Source organism: Rattus rattus, chromosome X, assembly GCF_011064425.1.
Source record: "Rattus rattus isolate New Zealand chromosome X, Rrattus_CSIRO_v1, whole genome shotgun sequence".
In the NCBI taxonomy this organism is placed as follows: domain Eukaryota; kingdom Metazoa; phylum Chordata; class Mammalia; order Rodentia; family Muridae; genus Rattus; species Rattus rattus.
The window spans coordinates 125,349,896-125,369,612 of NC_046172.1; the positions used below are offsets into that span (position 1 = coordinate 125,349,896).

The 19,717-nt window shown below is 39.4% G+C and overlaps 1 protein-coding gene across 1 annotated transcript; it reads right to left on the minus strand.

The window, feature by feature from the left end:
• Nucleotides 1-8,541: 8,541 nt before the first annotated feature.
• Nucleotides 8,542-16,308, minus strand: Slitrk2 (SLIT and NTRK like family member 2). Its single transcript, XM_032890115.1, has 2 exons — nt 16,184-16,308; nt 8,542-12,103 (listed from the first exon to the last, which is right to left on the minus strand). The coding sequence occupies exon 2, from the start codon at nt 11,507-11,509 to the stop codon at nt 8,969-8,971; it is 2,541 nt and encodes an 846-aa protein (XP_032746006.1). The 5' UTR covers nt 11,510-12,103; nt 16,184-16,308; the 3' UTR covers nt 8,542-8,968.
• Nucleotides 16,309-19,717: the final 3,409 nt, after the last annotated feature.

A 19,717-nucleotide genomic window follows, 5' to 3' on the forward strand; every position in this document is an offset into this window, starting at 1 on the left:
GAAATTACACATACTCTGTGTAAATTAATTCACACAGTTTTAATATTTAAAAGCTTCAATAAGCCCATGGGAAAAGAAAAATGTTAAGAGTTTATTAAAGACAAAAGGGCATTAAATTTTTAGGGTAATTTTTAAAATTTGTAGAACAGGTTGATAGTTGTCAAGAATGTAATGTTTCCACCTTGAGAATGATTTAGTATTTTAATGAATGAAAATACATTTGCATTTTGCTTAATCAGAATTTAGAAACTGCTTTTCTGTTGTTTATTATTATCGTGGGGGTCTAGTGTGTAAGAATAAGAGGTTCAATGTGCCTATTACTGACCTCAGCTTCTTCTCAATCAGAGCACAAGAAAGAACCAGCAGGATTTAAAAAGAAACCAAGACAGAATCTTCTTCTAAAATATTGAAAATATTTGTCCAGACTTGGGGAAAGTTTCATTTGCACAGGAGGCAAGAGAGAATTGTGACTGTACTATAAATCATTTGAGACTGTAGTAAGTTTCTTCTGGTGATAAATGCAGGAAATCTGATTGAAAAAAAACAAAATCAAAACAAAACAGTAACAATGCCAAGGCTTTGTCCCATTTTAATCTGTAAAGAGAAGAATTATTAATTTATCTTGTGTTCTGATTTCATGTTTGTACAGAAAGTGAACTTCCTAAAAACAAAATCTAAATAATGCAGTTTAAAAAGAATGGCTTTAAATATTCAAGTTAGATATTGCATATGTAATCATACTTAGATTAAATAGTTAATAACTAAATAGTATCCTTTTAATTGTACTTTGAAGGGTTTTCTGGATAAGGATAAACTGTACTTCCTTTAATAACATTATTTAACAAGACAGAAGGAAATTATGAGCAGAACTTTTTGATGGGGTTTTGTTTTTTCCAGTCTTAAAATAATATGACAGCAAACATTATAAAAGTTGAAGTGTTTATTTCTTTGTTTCCAGTTAAAATCCATTGTTTGGATAAGAACTCACTAGCCCAGCATTAAAACTATGACTGAAATTTATGATCAACAAGAGACCTCAGACCATTTGTCAGCTAAGTGCCTTGCTCACTGGAATGAATCACTGAATTTCTCAAGCTCAACTGATTTGTCGAATGGTCCATCAGTGTCTTTCATGATAAAAATTTGTAAGTGTTGACTAAAAGTGGGCAATGATGAGCAATTCAGGGGTGATATGTTGTTTTTCCTTTATATCACGATATGGTCTTCCTAGATTGGTTCAAATGTTAATTTGCTTAGTGACCACACAAAATACCTAAAATCATTCATAATAGAAAAGGTAATCCCATTGAAAAGCAAATATGTGGTAAACTCTTAATGCCTACCCCACCCACACACATATATGATAAGTTTTTAAAAAGTGTTTAAGCCTTTTAAGTTAAATTTATAAAGAAATGTTAACCTGAGATAAATTATGCATTTAAGTTCTGTAGAGAAAGAATAAGGTTAGAACGCTATTCAAAATAGAGTTCTATTGCGAAAAGTAAGAGATTTTCCTATTTGAATAATAATTGCCCGACTGTCCTTTTAATTGTAGCAACCATTTTATTGTGGCCTAGATCATTAAATAACCAAATATAAGGGATCCATTAAGTCATTCAGTCCATTACTATTCCATCTGAAAAGTTAACATCCAGTGAGACCTATGATTGTCTTGGCAATTTTACAATCTCTTTAAGGTCAGGACCTCAGATTGTAGGACTCATGTCAAAGAAATACAACCTATAGATTCTTTTTTTTTTTTTTTGAGACATGGTTTCTCTGTATACAACCTATAGATTCTTATTCTGTATAAATAACACTTTTTGAAACCCCTCTTTTCTGACAGAATTGGTGTTTTATATAGGCTTGACTATCTCCTATCTGGAAAGCTGAAGAAGCCGGTTAGAGTCTGAAAAAATTTATCATTTAAGCTTGTCAAAGTGAAATTTTAGTCAATTCCTAATCCGTTGTTTTCTACAACCAATGACAGTCCCATAACTGATCATTAAAGCTACTTTGAGCTTTAGAATGATACCACTGAGTTCAATGAACAAATCATAGTATCATTAAAATTTGGACCCCATTTTATGTAAATGTTTGATAAATTTTTCCTGCTTATTAGCCTAACTACTCTTCTATTCCCATATGGGGTGTGTATGCATGTGTGCTGTGTGTCAGTGTGTGTGTGTGTGTGTGTGTGTGTGTGTGTGTGTGTGTGTGTGTGTGTGTGTGTGTGTCAGTGTGTGTGTGTGTGTGTGTCAGTGTGTGTGTGTGTGTGTGTGTGTGTGTATGTGTATGTGGTATGTGTGTGTTTATATGTGTCTGTGGTGTGTGTGTGTGTTATGCTGTAAACACCTTATAACTAAATAGTTCCTAAACAGCCAATCATCCATGGTTACTATGAACTGTACTATACACTTATATGAAGACTAAAGAAAAAGTTGAAACTCACAGAATCTAAGAATCAGCATCTCAGCAATTCACTCATCCATTCATTAAAGCCAATTTTTATCATCTAGTGATAACAATATGAAAAGAAAATGCTTGACTTTAAATGGAATCCATTAAGAATTAATTAATTAATTCAATTATGCTGCCCTTCTGGGAGTTGGTTTGTGAGCTAGACAGTACCATAGATCACTAGATTTTTGTCAACATTCTGTCATGATCAAAATGTTCCAAAAATTTCAGGTAATAATCTGACAGATAATTAGGACAAACTGCCTCTATACATTAAATGTAAAATAACATTTTAAAATGAAATTAAAAATGATGTGAAACTGTTTACAAAGCAGTTTCCCAGGGGAACATTAATCAAGTACACTTCTAGCCTGGATTCTGGAATAACTAAATCTATCTTGATAGCTTTATTTTTGTTTTTGCTGTCATATATAGACTTGTTAATAGATGTAAACATGTTCCTCCTGATATTACCAATGACTAAGTAATCTGTGCTAATAACAGTTTTTATGGCTTAACAAAACACTTTCAAATATGGGTGTTTCAATTGTCAGGTACCCTGTAAATGGTATATGTATAATCAGGCCATATTGTGCATATATTTATAACCTTAACAGAAAGTAATTAATTTGTTTTTAAGTCCTCATATCTTCTCCAAGGATTTCAAATCCTTTGTTGTTTCATACTTGTTAATAGACTATATATGGAAGATATTCTCTGACTCTTCCAAACACAAGTCGTCCAGGGAGTCACTTTCAAAATATCACCATAATCACAGGAACAAATGTTTATCTGTCTTCTCATTTCTTGTCTTCTCATTTTTTAAGAAATAAAATTAATAGCACTTATATTTGTATATCAATCATTCTTTTACTTTTTAAAATATGAACTTGTTAGATCATGTGTGGTATTATAAAAGATTATGATCAAAAACAGAGTCCATATAGAAGTGAATGTTTGTGGTACAGGGACTGGAAAGTCAGTAAGTATTGTTTGAGTTTCTAGAGAGACATCTATGTGTATTGTTTTGTTATTATTGTATGCTTTTACTTTTCAAATACAATACTAACAAACACTCATAGAGAAATATTAATATTTTTAAAAGCTCACATTATACAAAACATGAAAACCATAATCACCTAAAAAATAAAAACGTTCCTTTATAAGCACTAGAACAGCACATGTTGAGTTGAAGAGAATAGCTCTCTCACACTTGTCATTAATTCTTAAGATTAAAAAAAACCTAGGACTGGGTATGTTGGCACAAACCTTTCATCTTAGCACTCAGGAGGAGTAGGCAGGTAGATCTCTGTGAGTTTGAGGCCAGCAAGATATAAATAGCAAGTTCCAGGGTAGCCAGGAGAATCCTGTCTCTAAAAAGAAATTCAAAAAAGACTTTTCTAACTAATCCAAAATTTGCATTTTAGTGAATATTTATTTATTAACTAAAAGCTAACTACAGCATAAAATAACTAAACAGTTTATCCAATAAAATACAATATAATTTGATCACATTTTCAGTATTTCATTTGCCTATTAACAGCCCAAAATATGTCATTTATTTTCTTAAACAATGTCACTATTTGGCACAAGAATTTATTTACATAATAAATTGTTTCATTTGTCATTTATTCCAACAACTTGAAAACAATTATTTGCAACTAGGTCTAACAGAATTTTACACATACTTTCAAGCTAAAATACTGCTAAAAATTTCCAACACACATGCAATTCAGTATGTTTACATAGTAACATATGTATTTTTTTTTTATAAAACCTGTATCTCTAAGCACTTTATAGGTGTGAATACAGGAGTCATTCTACCTTCTAAGGAAACAAGGTCTTGGGAGGGGAGAGGCTGCTGAGCAAGAGTCCTGTCTTCAATGGTATTGGAATGGGCTTGCTAGTCCAGACGTTCAGGAACGCTATTGTGCCATCAAAATCGTAGATAGCTCACTTCACATAAAACTGCAGCAGACTTTAAGTATAAGCCCTTAGCAACCAAGAAATGGATAGTACAAGCAATACTGACAAAACACACTCTTATTATGCATATGAACTTGGCTTTAAGCAAAATTGATATTGAAAATCCAAATATACAAAACAGATAGAATGGTTATTTGCATTATAAAATAGTTTTCTGCCTCATAAAGAGATTCCCAAATTTTATCTAAATGGCAGCTCCTTAATGCACTTGAAATAGAATTTGATTTTTTTAGTTCAATCTACACACTACTTTTTCCACGACCATTGTAAGAAGCAAAGTAGGCTTATACATAATACTTTGATCTCTCTCATACACTAAAGTCTCTTATCATTGTATAGGCAAAGCCAAAATATTACCCTTTAAGCCACTAAAATAGATAGTAATATTGCCTCTAAAACACAAATATCCCAAAACTTGAAGTATATCAGTGGTTTTCATATTTACAATTCTAGTATTCAACTTTACAAAGTTGATGTAGATAGCACAAATATATAGCTATCATCAGACCATAATTGACCTAATTCTGTGGTGATTTAAGTTTACTTTAGTGGGATTTCCCCCCTTTTAACTATGTAATTCCAAAGGTATGTTAATAGCACTTACATGGTAACCAGTCTATGATTTATCCATTTAATATTTTAGTCCAGAGAATTTAAAAACTCAACCTTCTACATTGCATTCCTGTCCACCCTGCCTACCTAGGGGTGATTTTCATTCAGGTAAAGCTCTCTTTTTATTTTGTACTATGCTCCTTACCAAATTTGGGAGGTATGTAGGGGTGGGGGATTTAGTAATAGTGGGAGTAGGGGTAAAGGCTTGATGTGAGGCAATTCGAGATCCTGTCTTACATAAGATCTAAATATGTGGCCCCTCAGCACACAGCAGATCCAGGCACCAGGGAAAAGAGCAGTCAAGATATATTAAATGAGTGCATGAATGAATGAGTGCATGAATGAATGAATAAATGAATGAATGAGGAAACAAAGTGAGTAAGAGAACCATCTGGAAGTTTTTATTCACTCTAGCATTCAATCCAGTATGTTTCTGGAATGTGTAGTATAGTATCATAAGGAATTTTCAGAGTTTGAGAAATGACAGAAACTATCTTTGATTTATTACATATATTTTATAAATCTTTAAAATATTAAGCCCTTTATGACACAGAATTGTTTAGAAAAAATTAAGTCACCTTAGAAGTCAGAGGACAAAGAGGATATTGAAGGTCTCTTTCTTACTCACCAAATGCCTGAGGAAAGAAGGCACAAGGTTCACCTAAGTTCATATCAAATACTCTCGGCAATGGTGTCAAGTCTGACGAGGAGTATGTTTGAGAATTTTGTACAAATTTACCCACTGGAATATGTAGAAGCCGTGAAAGTAACTAATTAAACGGTAGAATCTAGAGTAATTGCTATTTGACATTTTATAGGGCCAGACATGTAGTTGTGTTCCAGGTGGAGTCCTAGAAATGCCATTATGCTGTCTGGAACTGTTCTTACTATGCTCACACTCATTGCAATCTGCTTGTGAAATAGTGAGGAATTAATAATATATCCAGCTGGAGACGTTAAAAATAAAAACCTTAAAGTAAAATAGGCTTGAAAGTGTTGAGCCTATTAAGAAAATCAGAATACAACCAGTGGGAATGTCAATAAAGTAATTAAACTTGAAGTGCTCATGCTTGCATTTGACAGTAAAGATTAAAACACGAGGAGTGCTATTATGCTTTTAAATAAAACCGTTTGTATCACATCTGAAATTCTTGCTTTTATAACTCAAATGTAAATAAAGAACAAATCTAGAAACATAAAAATATTGAAATGATTAGTAATTATTGAGCTAAAGAATTTGTGGTTTTGAGTTCTTCCAGGAGGCCTCTTCAAAAAAAAAATCATGAAAATGAATGAGAAATAAAGTATATTTCATTACGATTAATAAACTAATTTTGTCATTAACACGAATGGTTTACTTTTTTTTTTTTTTTTGGTTCTTTTTTTCGGAGCTGGGGACCGAAACCAGGGCCTTGCGCTTCCTAGGCAAGCGCTCTACCACTGAGCTAAATCCCCAACCCCCGAATGGTTTACTTTTCAGGAGAATAAGAAGAAAGACGAAAGTAGAATCATGTCATTAACAGATCAAATCACAGTTAAAAACTAAAAACTGTCTTGATATATGCTGATTTGCCTTCACAATGACTTCCCCAAATATCTGCCTCTGTACAATGTATTGATCATTATACCAAAGGAAAGCCACTTTAAGAAAATGTTTAAAACTCTTGTGTTTATATATAAATGTCAGCCAAAAATGAAGTGCTTTCCAGGAGCTCTCTCCATGTCTGACTATTTCACTACTCTGGCTTCTCTTAAACAGAATGTAAAATTTCTATATATTAACATATGTGTAGATCACTTTGACCCAGCATTTTCAGCTGTGAGCTAATGGATATAAATGGCAATCATGACTTTTAAGCAAACAGTGAATATATTTGTCAGTCACAGTAGATATCCAGAGATTTCAGATTGTTGAAACCTTTTAATTTCTTGAGTGTCCTCTACTTTTATATATGGACACAATTATCTTCCGTTGTTTAAAATCTCCGTTTTGCACCTTTAATTATTAATCAAAATGATTTGGAGTTAAGTAATTTCTAATTGAAAGCCTGTAACATGAATTGTTAATAGTGGTAATGTACTATTAGTCAATTTAATGCTTTAAAAGTAACTTATCAGGATCCACTTCAATCTCCACATGATAATAAAGGATTATTATGTGCAGTAACCTATTTATGAAAAGGAAACAGTGTGCTTCTTTCAGACGCCATCACTTGCTTTAATAAGGAATTGAAAAGCTGGACTACTTTATATGCTGATCACCATCCCAGTTGCATAAGGATTTACAATAGACAAAACAAAACTATTTTTGTTGTAAAGAAAGGCTGTTTGTTTAAGTCATACAATAATGTTTGCATCTAAAAATTATTTACAGTCTAATAAGGCTTCATAAATGTTATATAGAGTTGGTTAGTTAAAATAATTGATGGCTAAGAACAAAACGAAAGGCTTGCTGAAGCTAACAAGAATAATTTTCAAGTAAAGCATGCCCAAAGAAGGCAGAAGGGAAAAAGACGCTTACTGCCAGGGTTTAGGTAACTGTTAATGGATTTGGAGATGCAAATAAGTCCATGATTTGATAGCACCTCATTAACGTTTCAATTAAAATCAAGAGGAAAATCTTGCTTTGTGAAGATTGAAAAGAATTATGTTTCTAATTTTTGATCCTCAAAGAAGTAAAATTTGAGATATGTAATTTTATCTCTGCTGTCTTGAATTTGCAGAGAACTTATGTGGGAAGTTTTCACCTTACCTTTGAAGTCTTCCTTCAAGGTATTAATGGCTCTTGTGTCTTGGTTAAATGAGGTGTGTGGCGGCCTCTACTGGTATGTGTTTATAGAAAATGTTGCAATAGGCAGAAAAAATATTAGTTTCAATTAAAAAGTTAGAAATACAGATTTTCATTTAAATATATAAAAATATCTAATATAATGCAGAAAAAATATACTAGTAGTTGTGCAGTGTACTCTTAATTAGGAAAATAATCTAAAACATTGACCATGTTAGTGTAAAATAATGATTCACAGAAGGGCATTAATTGTTCAATTCAGTCTGATATTGGGTTAAATATATTTTATTAATGAATTACTAATTCAGACAGAGGTGGCTTATTACCTCTAGTCCACTGTTAAATCCCCTTACTTGACTTAAATAAAATCACTTATAACAAACCCAGAAGAAAGGAAATATTTTACATTTACATCTATAAAGTCCTAAGCTAGAATCATTTGATGACAAGCTGGTTTCTATAACTCAAGCAAACTGTACGTTGACTTAATATAGCTGACATATAGATCTATTTTACATTGATTTCAATTTTAAAAATACAGCACATTAAAATACTTTCAATTTTCAAAGCTAAAAGCAACATTTAAGTTATGTCTGTAAGTGCGAAGGCACTTTAGCACGAAGTAGCGATGCCCAGGCCTATACCTGGTAACTGAAGATGGCAATACCATAGACCGTTATTTACAAAAAAAAAAAAAAAAAAAAATGTTGTAGTCCCAAAAGATCTTTGGAGATCTTCTACAAAACATTTTCATTTGAAAACTTTGCCTACTATTCCTTCATTCACTGTCATTTCTTTTCACTCCCACACTGGAAAAAGAAAAAAGAAAAAGAAAACAGAAACAAAACTTAAGCAAAAATATATGAAAAAAATGCATTGTAGAAACATTCATGTTCTCTGATGGTCTCTAAGAAGAGAAGGGGGAAGGGGGGTGGGAGAGCGAGAGAGAAATAATTTAAAGGAAAGCTTGCAAGAGCAGTATCATTGCTTCACCCCATCTCCCAAAGGCTTTCAGTCTCCCATTAGCACTGGGGAAGGGAGGACACAACAAAAGCAAAGGCAGCCTTTCCAACAGTCTGGAGCTGCATCCTTTGATGCTATAGGATTGCAAATGGTTTCCCTTCACAGCTGACTGATTGCAGTTTGTTTTTCCAGAACTTCGAGGTAGTCTGGTTCAGATTGCGGCTTAGCTTGCAGTAAAGGGTGGTCTGGCTTTGACTGCCCCACAAAGCATTTTCTGGGAGTCCCATATAAAACGGTTTTATTGATTCTGTCTTGGTTTTGGCGTCGAGATTCATATGAAGGGGCAAACTGCCTTTTAGGTAAGGTACAAAAGTTATAGTGGACTAGGCCTGCACTGGGAAGTTCCTTAGCTCGCTCGGCGATATTCTGATACAGCAGCTCAGGCTCTCTTGGTGTGGCCTGTTTTTCTAGCAACTCAGTGGCACTTATTGTGTAAGCAAGTGTGGCAGGTTCTTCTTTTTTTTCCTCCAGGTTGCCATAGCTGAAATCCTGAAGGTTTCGGTAATAGGCTACTGGGTCTCCTTCCTTCTGCATGTAGATGGGGTTTTGGCACATCTGACCCACAGGTGGGGGAATGTAGTTATAGACGTGGCCATCAGTTTTATCATTAGTTTCGGTGTTGTAAGACCCATATTGTAACTGGAAGGAACTTACATCTAAGTTGGTGGCATTCCTGGGAACACTTGGCACTCCCTTTCGACGCTTCAGGACAAAGACGAACAACCCCGCCCCAAAACAGACAGACAGGATAAAAACCACAAGCAATCCTAAAATTAAGACGGAGAGTGGAACTTCAGTGTGTAGTTCGGGGTAAGAACTAGGAGACACACTAAGTGATCTAGGTGTGTCTGTGTTGTGATTCATTGATAAAACAGTCCCATCTGACAGGTTAGGATTATCTGGGCAAATAGCCTCCCTTCCCAGGAATTTCAGTATCTCCCCTGCATGCTTAGCGGGAGATTCACAAGTCACCTCATTGATGATGACAGGAGAATTGGCATGTTCGGTCCAGTCCTTAAGCCCCATGATGTCACAGGTGCAGTCCCATGGGTTCTCTTGCAGATCTATCTGGATAAAAGCAGGAAGCTGGTCCAGGACCCCTTTCACAGGCAGGTGAGAAAAATGATTGTTCCTCAGATTCAGCCTGGTGAGGGCTGTGCCCCCAAATATATTATCAGGTAAGGACCTCAGCAGGTTGTTATTCAGAAACAGGAGCTGGAGGTTAATCAAAGCATCAAAGGTCAGAGGCTTAATTTCCTTAATGACATTATACTCTAAATAGAGATACTGCAAGCTCTGCAGTCCATCAAACATAGAAGGATACAGCACTTCAAGGTAATTGCCATTTAGATAAAGTCTTCGTAAACTGGTCAGGTTTGTAAAGGCACCTTCTTGGATGACTGCAATCCTGTTGTTTCCTAAATGCAACAAATCCAGTGAAGTGTATTCTAAGAGGTCATTCTTATAGACTGTTTGGAGATAGTTCCCTGTCAGGTAGAGTTTCTTTGGACTGGTAGGTTTGGGCTGTAGGTCAGAGATGTTAGTGAACTTCCTTTCTTGGCAGTTAACATTTAGACCATTGTCTGAGCTCTGAGAGGTACAGACACAGCTGCTGGGACAGGTGAGGGCCACGGGGGACTTGGTCTGGTACACCATGATTGGGCCAAAGCTCTGCCGGTCTTTTGACACAGTCACTCGGGGAGTTGGACGATTTCTCATTTTGGGTGGCCGGCTGGCTTTTGGAGCCCTGGTTGGGTTGAGAGCAGGATTCATTGTAGGGGACAGCCTTTGGACATGTGTGTCTGAATGGCTGCTCCTCTGACTAGAGTCACCACTTGCACTTTTTCTGGGACAGAGGTCTTGTCTGGTCAGCTGGGTCACATCTTTCCCATGTAACCTGAAAGGAGTTTCACAGACAATCTCCCCTACAAAAACAGTAATGGTGTCCAGCCATGCCTTGAGAGGAAGTAAGTCACAGGTGCAATTCCATGGGTTTTCTTCCAGCTGAATTTCCATGATTCCTCCAATATGTTCAAGGACACCAGCAAAAGGCATTACTTTCAACCTGTTCCCCCTCAGGTCTAAATGAGTCAGCAGGACAAACCGAAACACATTACTAGGCAGAGACAGCAAAAGGTTGTCATTCAAGATGAGTACTTTGAGCTTATTCAGTTTGCTGAATGCCCCTGCCTCGATGGTGCTGATGTAATTGTAGTCAGCTTGGAGGTACTCCAGACTCTCTAGGCCTAGAAAAGTGTCCTCTCGCAATACCTCCAGTTTGTTGTTGTTGAGGTGCAGTCTCTTGAGAGTTTTCAGACCGCTAAATGCCCCAGGTCGGATCTCCTGCAACCCATTGTTACCTAGATGAAGAGTCACCGCATTTGAGTAATTAACAAACTCATTTGGATACAGTCTGGTCAAGAGGTTTCCGTTCAGAAACAGCTGATAGATGCGATACTGGGGGGGTTGAAGCAAACTGACAGTTGTAAATCCTTTGTTTTCACAGTTAATGTTCAGTACGTTTTCCTTCTCTTCGCACAAACAGCGGATCTTGCAAATGTCTTTGGCAGTTTTGCGACTCTCGATCTGTAAGATCCCGACCACTGTGAACACACTGAGGAACCAGACGCCGCTCAGCATTTTTAAGCACCTTCGATGTCAGCTCAGGTACCTACAGGCAAACCTGGAGTGAGGGACAGAGGAAGAAAGCAGGATGCAGGGAAAAAAGAAACAAGGAAGCCCGATTAAAATGGCAAAGCTAGGAGGCAGGCGGGTGGGAGGGAAGGGAGAGTGAGGGGGTGGGCAGCAAGGAAGAATGAAATCATTGCGTATTTCAAAGCAGTTTCTTCTCTTTCTCTCTACCCACTACCCCCAGCACACCCACACAACGCATCCAGGAACACACATGCTTGCACCTGATTTCCCTGTGGGTCACAGCCAGCCACGGAGTCATTAGTAATCGAGTTGTCCTACTAAATCCGGCCCATCTCCTCCTCCCTTGGGGGTATTTTGAAGAAATCTCAAGTGGATTGCCTGTCTTGGGCTCGCAGGAGAAATTGCTTTACTTTTTTTTTTTAAACTGCACAAAAAAAATAAAAGGAGTGGAAAAATTAAGAGTCAGGGAGCTGGTGGAGGGGACAGAATGAGAGGGCAAAGAAAGCTCTGGCTGGGGGTACTCACACATCAGGAGAAGACGGGGCTCTTCTCTTCTTCAGTCCACCAGTAGTTTAGCATCTTCGGGAAGAGAAGGAGAGCAAAGTAAAAGAAGATGCCGCTTGCAGTGGGGGGATGCTCTGCTTTTTTTTGATTTAATTTGATTGGGCGGGGTGGGGTACGCAGAAATTAGAAATCCGGCTGGCGGCCAGAGAGGAAGAGGAAGATTGGAACAGAAAGAAGCTGCGCTGCGGGGAACCAGGGGTGAGATTGCATTGGAAGGTTTTTCGGACTGGGTCACTGCGGGCGGTTGCCACAGCGGAGCCTGGGCGCGCGCTTTCAATCCAGTGGCAGCAGCAGCAGTGCGTCTAGCAGTTTGAATTTGAGAGGTTTTGCAGGCTCCTCGGGACAGGACTAGAGGTGACGTCACGGAGGAGAGGAGTGTGGGCAGTGTATCCAGGGCGCTTGGTGGGGGAGGGTGGGGCAGACGCTTCCCTTGCCTGTGAGTGAAAGCTTTGCACAGCTCAATTCCCAGCTGCGTCAGTTGCTTCAGAATTACTCTATCTCCAGCCGGGCTGGCGGCAAGAGAAGCTCCTTCTGATCAGGAGTTTGTTTCTCAAGCAGGCGGCCCAGCCCCCTTTAGTTCTGGCCTCACTGAAACTCCCCAAATCCAGACCAGTCCTACCTACTGATCTCCTTCACTTGACCTCCCTCACCTACACATGGCATAAGGACAGTGACTTGGCCGTTAAGATTTGTCTCATGGCAGACTACCAAGAAGGGATCCAGACCCTATCAGGAACTTTGTGTGTGTGTGTGTGTGTGTGTGTGTGTGTGTGTGTGTGTGTGTGTGTTGCCTCTTGCTACACGACTGATGCCAGTTAGGCAGACTTCTAGCTTTAGGTGCAGAGTGGGGTGTTCCTGCGCTAGTGTGTCTGTGTGGGAGTGAGAAGAGATCTCCTAGGGGATCAATACTTTATATACAGAGAAAGCTCTGTTTCACGGCTTAGGGAATTACTTCCTCGGTGGTGACCAGCCAAACAGCTATTCGCCTGGACTCTGGAAAGCCAGCTCAATGTTAACTGGTAGACTGATCCAAATAAAAATAAAATGCTTCTCCCCCTGAGATTTATACTTAGCCAGATAATGAGTCTTAAACGTGTGCTTTTTTGCCTGGAGGAAAGAGAAGTGGAGTGGGTGTCAGAAAAGCATTGCCAGGCTGAGGCTCAGCTAGGAGTGGGAGCCAAGGCAAGTTGTTGAGCCCTCTAGGCTGGAGGGGCTGGGATCCTCTTCCCACCCCCACCCCCACCCCAACAAAACAGGAAGAATGCAGGGCAGGAGAAATGACTCCCTCCGAAGAAAAGGGTAAAAGAAAACTTGAGCTGAGACACAGAATACCAGGGTTCTTGATCTAACTATGTGGCCATGCTGTCACTACTTTTAGGATCGTACTGTTTCCATTTGCTAATGCTGGTTGAGTGCTGGTCCTTGGGACCCTGATGTTGCATTTGGTTTCAAATAACCTTTCTAGAGCATTACTAATTGGCTAGGTGTTGGATTTTTGCCTGCATTATCTCTTTTCTCCTTAATATATTATTACTCCTTGGGTCCAGGAGTCCCAAGAGGGGAACACATTTGCATGTGTGAATAATGCCTACTGTTGCTTGGAGGAGCTACAGGACACCTCTGATGGAAAAGAGTGAAGTCAGGAAAACCCAGGGAAAGAAACAGTGAAGAAAGGGACTGATTAAATGCGCCTGCTGCACAAACAATTCACCTTCCCCCTCTTTAGATCTGCTACAGAATTTATGCAAGGTCTCATTGCTTAGCCAAAAATGAAAGGTAGGCGATGCCACAGGCAAAACAAGCCATTCAGGAATGGAAAACGACCCATTTTATACTGCGTCTCTCCCTGTTAAGCAAAAATCTTTGACCTGTGTAGCTTATACAAATTCCTTCCTCTCTAAAAAAGATTGGGGCAGCCTATAAAGTTCAACACTAAGGCCACCTGTGGAATTGTGATCTCCTGCCCCATTCTGCCTGGATTTCTCCTCTCCCGCTCCTTTCAAGAAAAGCCTTTGAGCATACTCCAGTATTCCCCTTCATGCTGCCATTTCACTCTGGAGCTTTAATTGTCCTTCTCTGGGCTATAGGGCAACCATAAGACAAGCACAGAAGTCCTGGAAGTGGGGAATGCAGTTGTGGATAGCCTCCCATTCTATTGCAGATGTATCATTACTTGCAGGCAGAGTGATGTGTCATGAGCAAACTTTGGCTTCTTTCATAAGGAAAGGACACTTTTTATGTATTTCTAAAAGTACATTGCTCCCAGGGAGATAGGATTTATTCACCCAGACTTTCATTTAACAAACATTTGCTAATTAGGTTATCTTACTGAAGTAAAAACCAATGTGACAGCTGTACAAAACCCAACAGACCAGAATCATTTTACAGATCAGGACATTCCTCAGCCAGGTGACTTGCTGACTTGGGTAACTTCAAAAAGCTAAAATTAGAAATTGAACCCAGGACTGCTTCATATCAATTAGAGAATTGTATACCTAAACTCAGTAGGGCATTTCACACAAATGTAAAGTTTTTACTGCTAAAATAAATATAATTACCATTAATTCTCAAATATAGTAAAATCTGCAAGACATAGACAATTCTCTGGAGACCAGAATTGTTTTGCTAGAAATGAAAGAGAAAGATAGAAGAGGGGGAGGGGAAGAAGAGAGGAGGGAAGAGAAGAGAGGAGAGGAGAGCAGAGGAGAGGGGAGGGGAGGAGGGAAAGGGAGGAGAGGGGGAGGGGAGAGGAAAGAAAAGGAGAGGAGAGGGGGGGAGGGGGGGAGCAGAGGAGAGGGGAGGGAGGGGAGGGAAAGGGAGGAGAGGTAAAGAGGGGAGAGGGAAGAAAGGAGAGGAGAGGGAGGGAGGGGAGGGAGGGGGCAGAGGAGGGGAGGGGAGGGAGGGAAAGGGGAGAGGTAAAGAGGGAGAAAAGAAAAGGAGAGGAGAGGGAGGGGAGGGAGGGAGGGAGCAGAGGGAAGGAAGGAAGGAAGGAGAGGAAAATAAAGAAGAGGAGAAGAGAGGACAAGAGGGGAGAGGAGATTTAGGGAATTGTAGGTCTTGAAAGTTTTACTACTTACACAATACAGGAAACCTGGTGGTAATCTAGTTGTGATGAGCCCCACCAAGGACCCTGAGTGCCAGGTTTTCATTCCATGATTTTCTTTCTGCAATTGTCAATTTGCTCTGCCACACTGTTTTCTGCCTACACTCGAGCATCCACAGACACTTTTCAGAAACACGACTATTATTGGAAGCAAATAAACCTCAAATCTGACAAACACTTTTAAGTAAGTTTCATTTCGTCCAGTGTATCTCCAAGAACCTCTAAAAAGCATGGGCTTTTAAGGAGCTGGAAAGGTTCAGGGTGAACTGGGAACCCAAGAGTAACAGGGGCAGATGCTTAAATAAGCAAATTGTTTGTTCTCCTTAAGGAGAGGGAAGTTCACATGCATACTCCATTGCAGTGGCCTCTTGTGTCACTAATCAGCTCAGGTTGTTCTGACTTTTCCCACAAGTTATAAAGGGGGTCAGGCGGCAACTCAGAGCCCACCTTCATCCCTGCAGTCCTTAGGCCATAGCCAGGTCAGAAGTCCAGCAGGCCAGCACAGCCTTCTCCATCCTGCTGGGTGCTCCAGGCTAATCTCTCCTCTAGGGAGGGCTCTGAGGGAGTTCCCCCTTTGAAAGGAACAGAACTAAGCACCAACCCTAGAATAGCCCCACCTTTCCTACACCCTAGAGGCTAACATCTTGATGCTAGGGGATGACCTCACACTCGCGAAAGCCACTCTGCCCTTGCCACTGGGCTTGGACAGTGCGAGTGAATGGAGAGAGCATTTCACTAGCTGAAGATTTTGTGTGGGTCATCCCTGGCAGCAGCTGTGGTTTCCTAGCTTTAGGACTCCTGGATTCATACCACACCCGCCGAAGGTCAGGGAGCAAAAAGGAGAGGGTACCATGGGGAAAGGGCGATCCAAAAGGACTGACTGACCACGGTAGGTATACCCTAGCCTCTCCCTGCTCATACCCTTTTTGAGGCCAAAGAAATCTGGCTCGTGGGTCGCGTTGCCACGGCATTCCCGAGTATTCTGAACTTACCCAGAGAGAGCGCGCCTCCTCGATCTTCCCCAGGAGACTCCCGCAGCATAGGCGTCCGAGAGGCTCAGAAGCCAGCACCTCCTAGGTACCAGCCAGGCGGGCCGTGCAGTGTCACAGCAGCGAGGAGCGCAGGCGGTATCCCCCCCCACTCACCCACCCTAGGGTAGGCAGATCCTTGCTGGAGCAGCTCGCCACCCAGCAGCGCTTCTGGCTACAAGGAGGGAGGGCAAGAGAGACAGGAGAAGAGGAAGGGAGGGAAGGATGGCTGCCCCTCTCCAGCACTTATCAATCACCCTGCAGATCAAATATCCCTGCTGTGCACTCCGGATGGGGATGTACCAGCCCACAAAGGAGCCGCTGCTCCAGTTCTCTGTCTGACAAGCGTTGCAGAGCACTGCTTTTGCCTGTCAGCCCCTCTTTACTGGAACTCTGCCCAGCTCTTGCAGCTTCTACCATGTGCTACCCGTCAGACTAGGTCAAGTGAAATAAGGATGACACTTGCTTGATATCATATCTGAGGGGACCCTAAGATCCCCTGGGTGGAAGTTACGGACAAGTGAAAAAGCAGTCAGCAATCTGAGTTGGACACATTCCTGTAACGCCGCCGCTGCCTCCCTTAAAAAGTAAGCACCCAATCACTGGAGTTCGCTTGCATATACTTAAGGATCTTCTCCCAGGGTGATAAGAAAGGTGTTTTCATATTATATAGTGCTCTGGAGGATTCGTACAAACCGTTTGAACAAAAGCAAGATTTAGCACTGTTCAGATCCTGCCTTAACAGTGATTATTTTAATACTTCAAGGAGGTTGCCAGAGCCCTCTTTCTTGCCCCCTCCTTTGCTTTTTTCCCCCATCTCATTTCTTCTTCCTCTTTATTAGTAGTCTAGACTGATTCTATTAAAGGCAGACACTCATTTAGAGAGTCAGTGTAGTTCAAGAAGGTAGTAAGCATTTTGCAAAGAGCATTGCAGTTCCCCTGAAAATCTGCCTCCTTTGCAACTGCTTCCTAACTACCATGAACATTCTGGATAAAGTTGCAATGGGTTCACTTAAACAAAATTGGGGAGTTAATTTTCTGGTGCCAAGACAGTAACCACCTCATCCTAGAGGATATAGGCCCTCTTTGAAGTTCCCATAGCCTCCTGACCTTTTCATACACCCTCCCAGAGTCTGTGAAATCCCTCTTGCACAGAAAGCCTGAGACTTGGTAGGAAACAGCAGGGGGGAAAGAAAAAAAAAAAAAGAAAGTCGAAAATGATGCCAGGAGAGAGGTGCAAGATTAGAGCAAAATTAGCTAGGAAGCTAATGGATGCATGTTAGGGTTTTTCTGTAGGCAAGGCTGTTGCACATATGTTTAAACCAGGTTCACACAGCACTCATGTCTTCTACCTTGGTCCTCTCGATAGAACCTTCTGTGCTTCTTCCTTTGCTCTTTTCTTTGGCTTTCTTTTTAATAATGGTTGCTGAAGGGGACTATATGGGCCTTTACAAAAAGAATCCCACTCATGATCTTATACTGTGAGCAGGCAGTTTACTTAACTGACTAAATTTATCTCTTGGATCTAAAGAACATTAACTTTCCTCTTACTTCAATATTGATAAAGGTTGTTTTGAAATTTCTGCCATTCAGATAAGTAATTTCAGAATAACATTTTCAAACGTAGCTTGTGGATAGGACGTTTTCAGCTACATAGAAACATTCCTCTTTTAAACAACATGCTTGTTTATGACAAACATCCAAGGTGGTGATTGCTAAAGATTATAGTGGCAGTAGGTGCACATTACATTATTGTTGAGGGCAGGTCATTTATTACCTCTCTCTTTTCTTCATTTTGGTGTCATCTTTTTTATAGTTATTTAATGGATGCTATAAACAACTACAAAATGCTAAGCTAACAAGACCTTCAGATGTAAAAATAATAAGACAGTCCACTGGAGAAAAGGGAGCGAATTCTGAGAAAGGTGGTGTGTTTCCAGCAGAAGGGAACACACACACACACACACACACACACACACACACACACACACACACACTAAGTAGTCCTCCAATTTAGCAAAGTATATAATACTAGCAATAAAAAGAAACTAATATTTATTTGGATCTACAAGTAGGTCTAGGTAATGGATGAAATGCATTTATTTTAATTAGCCTTGCAAGCAAATCTTACATGCTTCCTAGTCTTTAGAAAGCATCTAGCAACCTGCCTTTCCACAGGGCACAATAGTTACAGTAAGATAAAATTAAAAGAAAACACTACTGTTCATTGTCAGGAAAATTTCTAGTAGCATTTTGAAATGTGTTCTGAATGTGAACATACACACTAAATGATAAACAATACCAAGTTTTGTGAGAGCTGTTGTAAGGATAATTAGAAGAGAGGTTGAAGCACATGAAAACAATTAACTGGGCCAATTTATTTTAAAGCTACTTTATACGGACTTTTTACAAAATGTTTCTGTTTTAGGGGGGAGTTTCCAAGTAAAATGAAACACAAATGATACATAGATATGTATGTATTTTTTTATTAATACAAATGACATTATCATCCTATATAGCAGGAGTAAGAATGTATCCCATGTTTGGATTTTTTTCTATTGTGTGGTTTGTTGTATTAAAGGTTTAGAGAGCGATCTGTGCCTGCAGTTCAAGTGATAAAATGGGAGAAATAAAATTCTCCCTATATTTTTATAAATTTAATATTAATCTTATTATAACTTGTTATGCCATGTTTGGTGGATAATTTCTGGGAGGCCTGCTCTTTTAATTGAGGAGAAATGGAGGAGTGGATCTGTGGGAGAGAAGAGATAGAGGGAAGGACTGGGGAGAGTGGAAGGAGAGGAAACTGCAGCCAGGATATAATGCATGAGAGAAGAATTAAATAAATAAGGAAGGAAGCCAGAAATTTCATACATGAAAAAAACATGTTTATAAGGTATGCGAATACTATCTACTGTGTGGTACATACACAGTTCATCTTAGAATGCTATTTCTCTAACTTTTTCATTAGAACTAGAAAGCATCAGATAAACAGAATCAAAGAAGAGTCCATGAATTCTAAGATTGCTGCCTTTTCAGAGAAAACTGTTCCTTTGAAGCAAACATTGTAAAAAGAGCTCCAAAGGACAAAGACATTACTAAATAAAGGAAATTGACATAAACAGGACATGTCCTTAATACCAGTGATTACAGTTTAAAGGTTATTTTAGACTTTGGTTTCTGATGTTATTGAAAATATAGACGTTTCAAAAATTCAGTTCAATTATTCTAATTATTTGGCATGGTTTTATCTTCTTTTGAATAGTGTGCCAACACCCAGAGCAGTTTGTCTTTTAATTAAGCACATGTCTAAGTACTTTAACTCAAAGATCTGGGCTCACATCCCACTCCCAATACTTCTTCATTGTGGGTCCATAGGAACTTCTTCATCTCTTTCAGTTTTCCCATGTGTAAAACTATTGATACCATTCCTATGATGTCAAGCCAGAATATATAAGATACTCTTAAATATTTCCAGGCAGTACATGTAAGTGCAAG

Coding starts and splice junctions, on each gene's coding strand:
- Slitrk2 (XM_032890115.1), bottom strand. CDS start 11,509: ATGCTGAGCGGCGTCTGGTTCCTCAGTGTGTTCACAGTGGTCGGGATC.